Source organism: Miniopterus schreibersii (genome assembly GCF_964146895.1).
Source record: "Miniopterus schreibersii genome assembly, chromosome: 12".
Taxonomy (NCBI): domain Eukaryota; kingdom Metazoa; phylum Chordata; class Mammalia; order Chiroptera; family Miniopteridae; genus Miniopterus; species Miniopterus schreibersii.
The window spans coordinates 22438177-22451825 of NC_138112.1; the positions used below are offsets into that span (position 1 = coordinate 22438177).

General features: G+C 44.0%; 1 protein-coding gene across 1 annotated transcript in view; it reads right to left on the reverse strand.

Moving 5' to 3' along the window:
• The window catches only part of FAT3 (FAT atypical cadherin 3), a 609567-nt gene that overhangs the window by 13880 nt on the left and 582038 nt on the right, over positions 1-13649 (reverse strand). Inside the window, exons 22-23 of the mRNA XM_081154333.1 lie at positions 12009-12477; positions 571-724 (exon numbers count right to left, since the gene is read on the reverse strand). Of these exons, the coding sequence (XP_081010459.1) occupies positions 571-724; positions 12009-12477 (623 nt within the window). The remainder of the gene's footprint in view (positions 1-570; positions 725-12008; positions 12478-13649) is intronic.

The following is a 13649-nucleotide window of genomic DNA, read 5'->3' on the forward strand; positions in this document are numbered from 1 at the left end:
CACACACACACACACACACACACATATATACTTTTAAAGCCATCAAGGATGGATGATAGTGGCATTTTACTAAAAACTTAAAATATTTCCTTTCCATTCCACTAACACTTTTAATTTCCCTATTTCTTGGGGGCAGGGGAGGGGGGAAGGTTTGCAAAGGAAAGGGAAGCTTTAGTTTCTCAGAATGATCATAAAATGCTAAGCAGTTGAGTCCAGTTAATGAGTTCTGGGGAAATGGATAGTATGTCTGCCTCAGAATTATATTGGAAATATTAGAGGTCAGAGATAACTTCCTTTAAAAGCATTGTTTTCTTGATTACTGGACACAGAGTAATTATATGAAAATTTGAAAATATGGAGAAGTATAAAGTAAAATGTATAAATTACCCATAACTCCATTACTCAAGAGATAATCCCTGTTAACATTTTAGTCACACGTAAGTAGTCTTTACACAAAGGTATTAACCCTTTGCCTGTCCTATTACTGGTAAGTATTTTATCCCAGTTAGTTGTTTACTGTTTTGTTTTCTAAACAAGAAATGGCATAAAGACTTGAGCAATTTCACTTACGTGAGTCCAGTGAGCCCAGCCTTGCAACTGCAGATGAAAGTATTTCCTATGGGGTCGCAGGAGCCTCCGTTCCGGCAGGGGTTTGGGAAGCAGGCTGTGATCTCCGATTCACAGTTTCTCCCGGTGAACTGCGACAGACAGGTACACTGATAGCCTGGGGAGACAAGGGACCTCATGAGCCACGGATGCTGCAGGTAATGCTCAGAGTGTGCTGACTCAGTTATAACACGCCCTCCCAATTCCTTCTGAACCAAATCAAAGGCCGATCCCAAATTCCAAAGATGATTAGTAGATTGGTTACTTTGAACTTAGAACACAGCTTTTCACAAAACTGCCAAGTAATGATTTGGATCTCCCACTAGTCCTCAAAAATCCACCTAATTAATCACTTACATGAATGCTAGTGAGAATGGTAAGAGACACCCAGGGAACACTCAAGATTCCAAGAGCAGAGAACAGGATGCGAAGAGGAATGCTTTCCCCAGCACACTACAGTTGTCAAAGACAGGATGTTTCCAGATAGTTTATCATAGGTACCGTGCTCCTGTCATGAGAACACATTCTACAGTAGCTTCCTGAGAAGGGGCTTCTTTATGAAAGGTAAATGTTGTGAGACCTTGCATAGCTGAACTTACTTTTCCTTCATCCTTACACCTTTTTGATAGCTGGGTTGTGTATGGAATTCTAAGCAGTTCCCTCCATGTTACTTTGGGGAAATTCAAAGTTGTTTTAGTTCCTCAAGTTTATATGTGACCTGGTTTCTCTTCCTAACAGCTTAGAGCATGTTCTCTTGTTCCCAGTTTTCTGAGATTTCACAATGATGGACTTCAGTGTGGGTTTCTTTCAATCAGAACTGGGTACTTGGTGGGCCCTTGCAATCTGGAAACTCCTGTCCTTTAACTTGGGGAAAATTGATTATTTCATTGATGATTTCCTTTCCTTTGTTTTCTCTGTTTTGTCTTTATGGGACTTTTATGCTTTGGATCTCAGATCTTTTGGATCTTCTTTGAATTTTGTCTTTCTCTCTTATATTACATTCCTGTAGGTTTTTGCTTTACTTTCTGAAAGAGTTCCTCAATTTTTGAAACTTTTGTGAGATTTTCATTTATGTTCCAAGGACTCTTTTGTTTGCTAAGATTTTCTTTTTTTAAAAAACACATTGCACCTTGATCCTATTTCGTGGTTGCAATGTTTTCTCTTATCTCTGGGAAGATATTAGTAATATTTTTATGACGTTTTCTCCCTGCATAGTTTCCTCCAAGTTGCTTTTCTCTACTTCTGTACTTTGGTCTCTGTGATGGTAAATTATATGTGTCAGACTGACTAGCCTATGGTGTGCCCAGCTGTTGGTGTGAGGGTATTTGTGGATATGATTAATATTTACAATCAGTTGACTTTAAGGAAAACAGATTACCCTCCATAATGTGGGTGGGTCTTGTCCATTCAGTTGAAGGCCTTTAGAAGAAGGAATTCTGCCTCAAGAATGCAACGTAGAAATCTTGCCTGGGTTTCCAGCTTTGAGAATTTCAAATTCAAGACTGCAAAATCAACTCTTACAGAAATTTCCAGCCTGCCTGCCTGCCCTATAGATTTCAGACTTGCCAGCTCTCACAATCCTATGAGCCAATTTCTCCATCCATCCATCCATCCATCCATCCATCCATCCATCCATCCATCCATCCATCCTATTGGTTCTGTTTCTCTGGAGAACATTAATACATTGTCTTCCAAATTAGAGGATTTCCTTCCTTGACTGGTAATCCTGGCTTATCACCTTACATTGAAGAGTGGGGTGATAAAATCTAGAAATCTGAGGGGAAGTCCTAAGCCCCTGAGTAGGGCTTGTTAACTATGATACCATGTCAGTACCTTTGAGATGGTCAATTTCTCCAGTAATTACTTTTATCATCTTCCCAGAGGGAGGGCAAAGGCCTGGTTGTTAACATTCGGGGGACTGGGCGGTGGTAGAGGAAGGGCAGTTGTGGGGTCTCAGCATCCACTGAGCACATCATATTTACCTACTCCATAAATACTCTAAGTAACCATCTCCACTCTTATTTGTCTGATGTTGGCACAAGATAGTTAATAATCTATAGACTGAAATAGTGTATGCTCTCATAAACATTTTGCTGAATCCACACTACAGAGACCTCCCCTGTACAGGAGGACATTGTGTGTGAGTGTTCATAGGCTCAGAGAGAGAAAGAATCATCTTCCGGAGGCAGGTGCAGTCGGCAAGAGAAAACTCCTTACATTCTTAAAAGGAGGGAATTGTGTAGCCCCAGCCTCTCTGGCACCAAGAAACACAGAGACAGAGGCTCAGAGAGAGAGAGACACTCTTAAATGCAACACTGATGAAATCCAAGGGAACTAACTTATAAGAAAAGCCCATTATTGAGGCAACTCTGTCCGAAGATGGCCAGCCTGTGGGCAGAAGAAGTCTGTGGGCAGGTGCAGCGGTCTGAGATATGCTTGCTTGAAATGATGCTGATTTGGGATTAGTCTTTCCCAATTTGTAAAACTGTTCATCTAAATGGAAGTGAGGATTGCTGAAAGCAGTTGTGATTGAGAAAAATGCTTCTTTGTGACACCTGCCTACTCCTTGGCCAGGATGGCATGCCGTTTAGAGGCAGAGTAACTTGTGGGGATGAATTAGATTCCTCTTTTAGACTTACAGGAGGGGTGGGACAGTTGCACTACAGGATTCTGGAAAGCACGTCAGTGATGGGGAAGAAAGGATGTCAAGAAGGGGGAATCTGAGGCAAGGCAGGTCAGCTCAGGTACAGCTCCTCCCTCTCCAGCTCTCTTCTGGCACCGTTCTGGCAATTACTCCAATAAAACTATAGCAGAAGTAGTGGGGCGTGGGGGAGGGAAAGACAAGGAGGGACTGTCTGGAAATAAGGGGCATTTGAATCACTATCATAGAAACTGGATTCTAATAAGGGTCGTGGGTTGGATTTCTTTGATTTGATGTCTCTGTGCCCTGGAAAATCAGAATTTAAAATAAGGCACTACCTCTGTGCACTATTTGACGCCCACACATTTCTTTCTGCATTTTGTCAGTTCCATTATCTTTTGTGGGATATCTAGAGCTACCTGATGCAGCAGCCAGCCTGCCTGATTAACCCATTCACTGCCTGAGTGCCCCGCTCGGGCAGGGCAGCAAGAGCTGGCTGTTTAACATTTGGCAATTTGGCAGGCCGGTTATTAAGCCACTGGTAGCCTGACATCCGCCAAGGTGGGAGTACTTACACCATAGAAATCAGTAAATGCTGCAAATCAGGGCTTTTATTTTTAGAGAGCTGGCTTACCAGCACACCCCTGGAATAGGGACTGTGGCAGGCATTGGTGATACAAAAATAGAAAAACTAGGGACACCACGAGCACAGAGATAAGCTACAAAATTACCATGAGAGCAGACACAGGGCCCAGTGGGAGCAGAGCGTGGAGACATTGGACCTACCCTGGAGAAAACCATGCACGATGGAAACCCAGGGCAAGAACAGATTCATCTTGCTGGAGAAAAGTGCCTCCTTCTCCAAAGATTCTAAGACTAAAGGAAACACTTATACGATGGAGGAGCTCTGTTCTGCATCTGAGAACACTTGCTGTCCATTTGGAAGATAATGTGACATTTATCATGTGCTAAACAATTCTAAGCACTTAACATACATTAACTCATTTAATTCTCCAAAAACAGCTTATGACAAAAGGACTATGATCGTTCCCATTTTGCAGAGGAGGGAACTGGGGTACTGAGAAGTCCATTACTTATTCACAGACATGAACACAGTGTGACCTGAACAGATGCGGTCTGGCACAAGAGTCCTGAACTGTTCCATGTGATCTTGAACTGTACTTTCGACAACCACACTTCACTACACTCTCTACCTGGATTTCTCTGTCTACCTAAAAGCAACCTGTGTAGGATCTGCTCTGTGATCTCAAACCCATGGAGCAAAGGAAGTAGAGACCCTTTTGGAGAAATCTTGCTTTTTGAAACTTTAAATTTGGAGGAATTTTTAATGTTAACATAATGAGAGGGAAAAGCAATTGGATTAAAAAAAAAAGTGGTCAGATTTATTTTTTAATGAAAAAAGTGTGATATCTATTCTTTGGCTCTATAAAAGAGGCTTGTTGATCAAAATTAACCTGTTCTCACAAAGTGTTATTTATGATCTCATTATCCCAGCCTGGGCACTATTATTAATAATTTTTATAATATCAGTAAGTCTGCTCTAACGATACTGAGTGATCTAATGGGTTTAGTGGTTTTAAATCACTTTCAGTCATTCTATGAAGGATAATAATAATTCTATGAAGGAAAAATAAGAGGCCCATTAACATCCCAATTCCATGGAGTGTTAGAGAGGTTAGTGGCTTGTTCAAGGACATACAGCTAGTAAATGATTGAATTCGAACTTGAATTCAGGCTTTCAGATTCTCAAATCTTTCTACAAGACTGTATCGGCATTGAGACTTGTCAGTGAGCCAGAACTCATTACTTGCTAGAAATAAGAAGGAGGGGCTCGTAGTTACTCCCCACAACTCTCCAGGGAGCTGGAGAAACACACTGAGATGAACAGTATCAGACACTCTTTCTGGGAGCCAAATAATCATTAAATAATAAAGATAATAGCATAATAAAGTTTCTCCTCTGCCCAAGCATTACCATATGTTGATATAAAACACAAATAAAAGGAACAGAATTTCAAGAGATAGCCAGGTATTATTTGATCACATATTATTTTCATTTTTGTAAATGTAAAAGAAAAATAAAATTCAGTGAATGATCTCAAAATCTCATTAAAAAGAGTAGATTTTTTCCCCCCTCTGGATTGGGGGAGAATGCCAAATAAGGAAATCATTAGCGAGAACAACAGCTTATTAGGTGCTAGAAAAATATTAAGAACTTCCTATGCATTATTCTCATTTAATTCTTGATAATAACCTTATGGCGTAAGTACTATTATTATAGTTATTTTACAAATGAGGGAACTGTGGCTTAAATAAGTTGATTTGCCCAAAGTTACACAGTCCCAGATTTAAAAAAGACAATCGCCCAACAAGTATTGAGATACATGTTAAAAAACAATACATAACAAACCAAAAAAACAAACAAACGCTAACCCAAAAGAATGTCATAGGTTCTCTCCTCTCAAATCTGGCAGAATGAGAAGTGTATTTCTAAGCCTTGCCTCAAAGCTGTGCTCTTGTTTACAATCCTTCTAGTCACCAGGGATGCAGATGGTTTTGAAATCTACACACAGATGAACGTAAAATGCTCCCTCCTTCCCTTGATCAAAGAAGAACATGGCAAAACCTATTAAACGCAAAAATAGAAGTGGTTGGAGCAATTATAGAGTGAGTTTGGGCTGTGTAGGCAAATAATCAAGATAATTCCTATCTTACTTCTTTGACTCACTAGTCGTTTTCCGACCCGATTCATTCAGGTAATGGCCTCACCCTCGGCCCTGCTCACCAGCTTCGGTGAACCTCATTCTGATGGGTTTGGCTGCCTTGATAAGGAAACATCTGCCTGCTGCATAAAGTGGGAAATAATGACAAATGTGCAACTAGTGCTTGGGATCTGGAGCCGGCACCAACCACTACGCTCACTGAATTAGAGATTTCATTTAGAAACTCCGAGAACTCACATGGTTTGGGGAGGCAGCTGTGATTTGGAGGGAGGCCCTGGATGAAAACGTATACAGTTATTCTGGTAGTTACCCAGCAGCTGGGCATGATCATGGCCGAGCCGTCTGACCTCTAGGCACCCCCTATTTTTATCTGACAATTGAGCCTCTAATACCCATTTCAAAGAGGAAAGTAAGGTTTTTGGATTTATCAACCACAATACAGCACCCAAACATGAGATGCTTTATTGTTGTAACTATTATAATTACTATGAATTCTGAAATTAATTTCTGTGTTGCTTGTAGACCAAACAATTGAAAGCTATGGGAGTTTTTTCTTCTTGTAGGCTGAGAGTTGGAAAATGATGAAACTTCTAGTCTGTGTGAATCTCAGTTAGTATGAGAAAACTAGGGGACGCTAAACCGCAGTGGGGAGAGCTCAGCTACAGATCACTGCCTCTGTCGTTACGTCACCATTTCAACTTGTAGTCACTCTGAAGTTTCTCTGTTACCAAGCAGGGAACACACAATACCTTAAGACCTTGTAAAATAAAAATCTTTGAAGGCTGGCCTGTAACTTCCCCTAGGAAAGCGGGCTCACGTTTCATATCTTGTATATTGGGTCAAGCCTCTAATATTGCCTTTGAGGATCTGGAAACATTAAATGTGTTAACAGCACCAGGCACACAGTAAATCTCACCTTCTGGCTGTTCTTTTGTGTCTGCATATAACCTGACTGCTTGAGGGTTTTGAGTTTCTCTATTAGTATCGATATTATGTTATTTACGCTGTTACCATGAGGTTTTTCAAAAGTATGAAAAAAAAAGTTTAACTCTACTTAAATGCCACACAGAAAAAAATAATTTCCTTTATAAGCTGCAAAGCTCAGTCAAATTATGCCCATGGTATATTCACTGGGAGTCTGGCTTTCCCCTACTCTTCCCTCTGTGCTCAGTGGCCAGTGGACTGAACACATATGGGGAACCCTGTTCAGTCCCCTTAAGCCAGATTTGAGGGGAAGGAGGCCACACAGTTGAATCCATTGGTCACAGAAACAACAACAGGATCCCAGAATTTAACAGAGCTCAGCATGAATCAGGCACTTAATTAAAGTTTGATGGACTGAATGTATCTAGACCCTTACAAATTAGAGATACAAAATACTCAGTAAGACATCACCCAAAGTAGCACAGGTAGCTTTGCTGCTGACAACACTTCTGTGCCCAATTATTTGTAACATCTAAGAACTTGTTGTTTTGTGCACTTTGCTTAGAGGGAGTAGTAGGTAGACACCACTACTTTTATCTTTGAAGGGAAGCTCAGGGTGACTCCAGACTGCTGACTGGGGAACGAAGTCCAATCTTAATATGAACGTGATTATAAAAATGCAGGATGAGCATCTGACACTCAATTCCTAAATGTCCTGTGACTACTTAACTCTTCTGGAATTCACTGACTCACATTCCTGCAAATACAGAGTGTACTGAGATTCCCAAATATCAGTGGTTCTCAAACTCAGATGTGCACGGTACCTTGGAGCCTCCTTAAAACTGGAGATGCCTGAATTCCACCCATGCAGATTCTGAGATTCTGACTTGTATGTTTGGGTCTTTTTTTTTCTTTCTCCCCAGACTTTTAACTGGGAAATTGTTCTTGGTAGGACATTCAGGAATTTGCAAATACAATTCAGTGACCTAGCAGAAGGTTCCTCTCACCTGGACATCAAATAATGGAGGTGAGTAAACAGATAATCCTTTCCCTTTAACAATCAAGAGACTCTTCCATAACAAAGTCTCATTTTAATAAGGTCCTTGGGTAATGCAGATGCACCTCAGAGTTTGAGAACCACTGTGTGCAATATGTATAAACAAAGAAGAACTAATTTTCCGAGGTTTCAGGGCAGTTAAGAGACAGAGAGAGAAATCAATATATCACTCGGGGATCTTGTTAAAATTCAGATTTTGATTCTGTAGGTTTGGGGTGGGATCTGAGATGCTGCATTTCTAACATTCCCAATGATGTCGACGCTGCTGGTCCCTGGAACACACTTTGAATAACGTGTTAAGACCAGAGGCTGGGTGGTTCCACAAACTTGGATCCACTTTACTAGCTGTGTGATGCTGGGATAGTTACTTAACTTCTCTGGCCTGTTTCTTTATCTATAAAATGGGGTTTGGGGGAGAAGAATAGCATTGATCCCAGAGTATTGTTGTGAGAACTGTGTCACAGTGCATGAGCATTTGCAAGGTAAGCACCTACCATAGCATTGAGCACATAGTAAGAGTCTAACAAACAGCAGCTCTTAAGCATTAAAAAATTTACCAACTTTTCATTTTAAGATTTAGACTTCTAGTCTCATGCAAAGCTGTCTGAATGACTATTTTGTTCTCCCAAATTATAGTTTAGTCTCAGCTAGGTTTTCCAGTAATGGGCTTAAGCTGAGCAGGAGAAGGCACGGACTGAGGACTACTTATTCAGACTGTGGGTTCTCACTGGGCTGCTCCCTACCCACTGGGCCTGAAAATGTAGGAATCAGAGTGAGACCAGACCGTTTCTTCTCCACAGTGGTTGCTATTTCTAGTTCGTGTTTATGAAATACATATAATTTGAAGGCTTTACCAAAAGAGAGCCTTCCCTCTGTGGTTGCTTTACAAAGTCATATTTACACTCTTATTACAAGTCAGGGTTCTGGGCTCTGACTCCCCTGGGGTCCCCACGGCTTGCTCCTGGGACAGCCAGAGTCACAACACTGGTCAAACCCGCTGACCATGTCATTCCGAGCTAGTAGGTGTAGATTCTGTGCCCTTCATGCCAAGAGTCTGATTGTGTTTGGAGGTGGTTAGAGCAGAACTCTCTCTCTGAAAGAAAATGCTTCTTGCTTTGGGTTGCCCACTGAAAAAACTCTGAATGTTCTAGAATAATGTGCTAAGACAGCCACAGCTTGAGAGTGGGCCTGTCACCAGGAGAGCCAATGAGCAATACAACTCCAGCATTCTCCAGTGGTCAAGAGAAGGATTAAGCTAAATACGTGTCCTGCAATGTGAACGTAACACATAGCACAGGGTTCCAACAACAGTGAGATGTTCAAATAATTAACTTTTGCTGTCAACATTTTCCTGTGCATGAAGTCACATCTTAATGACTTCGCTCTACTTTCTCTATCTTAAATTTCCTCTTTGAATACTGCATGCATTCTAGCTTTTGATCTGGGGAAGCAAGACTCCCTGTGATCAGACACCCCTGGGAGCCAGAGGGAATTCTTCAAGGCAAGAATATTCTTTCATTAATGAATCGGTCTTATTATTCTTTTTAAACTATCACAACTAAGATAATTTTTATTTTAAATAACCTTATAATTAGCTACATCATTTCACAGATATGAGTTAAAAGCCAGATTGTTGGTTCTTTCTTTTCCTGTCCCCACCCCCTACGATTTGGCACCAATTGAGGGAATTTGCAGATAGGATGCAGGGACCTGGCAAAAATTACTCTAATATGAACAGATAATGGGGGCAAGAAAATGGATTCTCTCTCCTCTTTCCTTAGAAGCCAAGGCCTTATCCCTAAAGCCAGGTACCTCCTCACTCATCCGAAGAGGAATCTTGTGCCTTTGATTCCACAGGGTATCTTCTTGGATTTCCTTGTGAGTGTCAGGGAGTTTGCTTGCCCTGGGCTCAGTGCTGCTGTGCATAAGAGCCCCAGATTGCCCCATCTGGACCATGCCCTGGGGGCTGAGATAAGAACCACTGGACGCCCTCAAATAAACAGAGGTAGTAGTCTTGAGAGAAGTAAATTGTGAAGATGGAGGTGAGGAAAGATACTTTCTTCTCTTTAGGGAAATAAGCCCGCAGGTACAAAGAAGAGACTTGAACAGGTAAGAGGCTCTCTCCCTTTGGAAGAAAGAGCACCTGTTGTGGCATCCCAGTCCCAATCATTGGTGGGAGTGGGGAGCAGGGGGACAAAGAGGAATATGAGAGAGCATGTAGGCAAGGTTGACCTTGACCACTGCGGGCAAGGTTGGGCCCCTGGGGGGGAAGCAAGTTCTTTAGACCATGACAGGTGGGTGGGTCCTCAGTGTTGGAATCTGGTTAAACCAAAGGGGGATTAAAAAATAGAGGAAAGTTGCTGTTTCTGATGTGGGTTACAGTAATTTCATTAACATACCTGCACTGAATACTTAGCTCAAGGGTTTCATGGCGATTAAAAAAATTAAATGCACCCTGAAGAGCAAGATTCCATAGTCTTTTTCCTTAACACAGTGATGATTATTACTTTTAAAGATAACCCATTGTGGAAGCCCATAGCTTTGCCAGAAGAAACAATGTCTTGCCATCGTTAAAAAGTATGTTACAATTTGTGGCTGTGTACCCAGCATTTGACATGGAGTGGTGTTCTATTTCAACCCAATTTAATTATATGCTCCTTTTATATATCCTAGATGGCTCACACCAGCAGAATTGTTTTGCCTGGTGAAAAACTGGCCATGACTTGTCATAATGGGCTGGTTTATAGAACCACTGAAGTATAGTTACTGCCCATCATTCAGGAATTATGGCACCATAACAACCCTTTATTTACATATACTGCTGAGATAGTAAAAACAGCAAATAGATTTCTTAAATCGAGATGGCAGAAATTTCCCCCCAGGGCCCTCGGCCCTCATTGTGGCAGTAACATATGCAAGTCTAAATAACTTTGGTGTCTGTGTTTCGGCAGTGCATCATTCCACGGACAGTTTATAACATTCTAATAATAAAATGGACTCTAAATTTGGAGTTGGGCTTCACGAACATTAGATGGTAATGTGCACAGCAGAATCTCTAAGTGATTTGTGAGGAAGGTTTAAATTTGCTAATCACACTGCCGCTGAGACTCCGAAAAGGGGCTGCAGCAGAACCAGTGGTTGAGCCGCAGGGAGGTGGCCAAGGCTCTAGCCGGGAGAGTGCCTGACCTAGTTTGCTTGAACACACACTGCATCTGGGTAACCTCAGGGAGTCTTTTCTCTTCAGACTCCTGGGACTTCAATAACCTTGGCATTTCCCTCAAGCCACAGAAACCCTCTCTAAGTCTTCCAACCCCCCCATTTTTGGGGGGGCACCCTATTTGTTCTTTCATCTTTATGATGTATCTTTGGGGGGAAATTATTGGGGTAAAGCATGAAACCCTCAATGACTGTTTATCTGGAGGTTTCATGTAAACTGCCCTCTTCTTATTCCTCACTGTCCACTTCTTTATAGAGTTGTCAAGAGGCTCATCTTTAATACACACATTTTAAAAGTATGCTCCAAAACATCTCCACTATATTTCTATTCCTGGGGTATTGGGCTCCCCGACAACCCCGCCCCTTTAGCTTCTAGTAAAGTTATGTATCTACCTGTGAAAGGATCGTGTGTACCTGTTGTCAGGTGGTCTTCATAACAGACTACCAATCATTCCGCAGGGACATGCAGGTGCCTCAAGAAGGGAAAAACTTAAAAGGAGGGCCTGCTCCTCCAAGCTGCTGAGGCCTGGGCGAGTGTGGGGCGGGCAAGAGAGGGGGCAGCTGTGATAGCATCTTCGGGTTCCCGCGGGTGGCGGGAACTGCCCTGCCTACGGGATGTTGCAAATGTATTGACTATACCGGACATGTCACGGCCGAGCTCTCAGTCCCCAAGGGGAGTCAGAAGCTCCGCCAGCTTCTTGGATGGAAACTGGCGCCTGGGAGAGCTCCTGGGTAGGCCATGCCTGGGAGAGCGAGGCCCCGAGGGTCCGTGACCCCAGCCCTCCACCCGCCCCGCCCGGGCGCACCCAGCAAGCACTCACCCCCCGAGGGCAGGCCGGCGCAGCTGCCGCCGTGCTGGCAGGGGCCGCGCGCGCAGGCGTCGGGGTAGAGCACGCAGCCCAGCCGCAGCTCCGTCAGGCCCACCACCTCGGCGAAGCTGCTGCGCTTGTTCTGCAGGGGCAGCTCGTGCCCGTTCAGCACCACCGAGTCCAGGCAGCCCTGGAAGCCGCCGGGCGCCTGCGGGGCGCGCGCGTCCGTCAGGCCGCGGACGTTCTCGGCCTGCACCAGGGCCCCGAGGTAGATGGTGCTCTCGGCGCTCAGCGTCTGGAAGTAGAGGGGCGCCCTGCGCCGCTCCACGTAGCTGTCGTCCAGGGACAGGCTGGTGAAGTTGCGGTTGAGCTCCAGGAAGACCGAGTGCCAGCTCCCGTCGTTCACGGCGCGGCCCGAGATGCCCAGGAGTCCGGGGCCGCTGCCGCAGTCCAGCTGGAACCACAGCTTCCCGTCCAGGATCTGTGCGGGGAGACACCGCAGCGCTGCTTAATAGGCACCTGGCAATCCATTCACAAACGGGGGGAGGGGGAGGGGAGGGGGAGGGGAGGGGGGGGAGGGGAGGGGGAGGGGAGGGGGAGGGGGAGGGGAGGGGGAGGGGAGGGGGAGGGGGAGGGGGAGGGGAGGGGGAGGGGGAGAGGGGAGGGAAAGGAGGGGGAGGGGGGAGGGGAGGGGAGGGAAGGGAGGGGGAGGGGTGGGGAGGGAAAGGGGGGAGGGGAAGGGGGAGGGGAGGGGGAGAGAAAGGGGAAGGGAGACAGACCTTCCAGCTCACTAAGAGCTAAGGAGGTATAAATAGCACATGAATTCATAGAAATAGACTGAACCAGTCTTTTCAAAATGTTTGAGTCATGATTGACCCCTTAGGGATGATCACAGCATCACAAATAGACCCTGTCTCTATCTATGCATCAGTATGCTCCACAGATTCATTCTTGGGGACTCTCATTTCCAGCTCTGCAGCTCCATGGGTCCCCGGTGCCCTCTCTTTCTGCATAAAGTTCATAGCGAATGCCACATAAACATGTAAACTATATATAGAAGGTAGGAGGCTTTGTGGACCAGGCAGAGCCCTGGGAATTTAGGAATGAGGACTCGAATGGGGGCTTTGTCCTGTATCACCCAAGTCACCTGGAGAGAGCCACCTGGTTGGCCACTCTGGGTCTGGGACCCCGCATCTGTAGAGCAGATATAGCTGCAGTGTCTTATTTTACAAGAAGACTATGTCCACTGCAGAATGGTTAGCCACTCACACACAGTTAGTACATACACACTCCGCTCTGTTAGGCAAATGTATAGATGTAAAAGACTGGAGAGAAGCATTTATTTTCTTTTCAGAGAGCTTGCATGAGTAATCTATGCTCTTGCCTTTGTCACTTTTTAGGTTCAACAAAATAGACTGAATGGATATTGTAAATCATACCAGAATACTTGCTCAGTGACAACTCCAGGATAAATATCCATATTTTTATTTCAATGTGAGCAATAAAATGCTCAAATGCGACTTTGGGGATTACCTTCTGCACAGTCCATCTGCTGTTATGCTCTGTGGCTACAAAGTAGTGTCCCTAGTCTATCAAGGAAAATCTCATGGTGAGGGTACAATTCATGTAAGGTTTTTGTAAAAGGAAGTATTC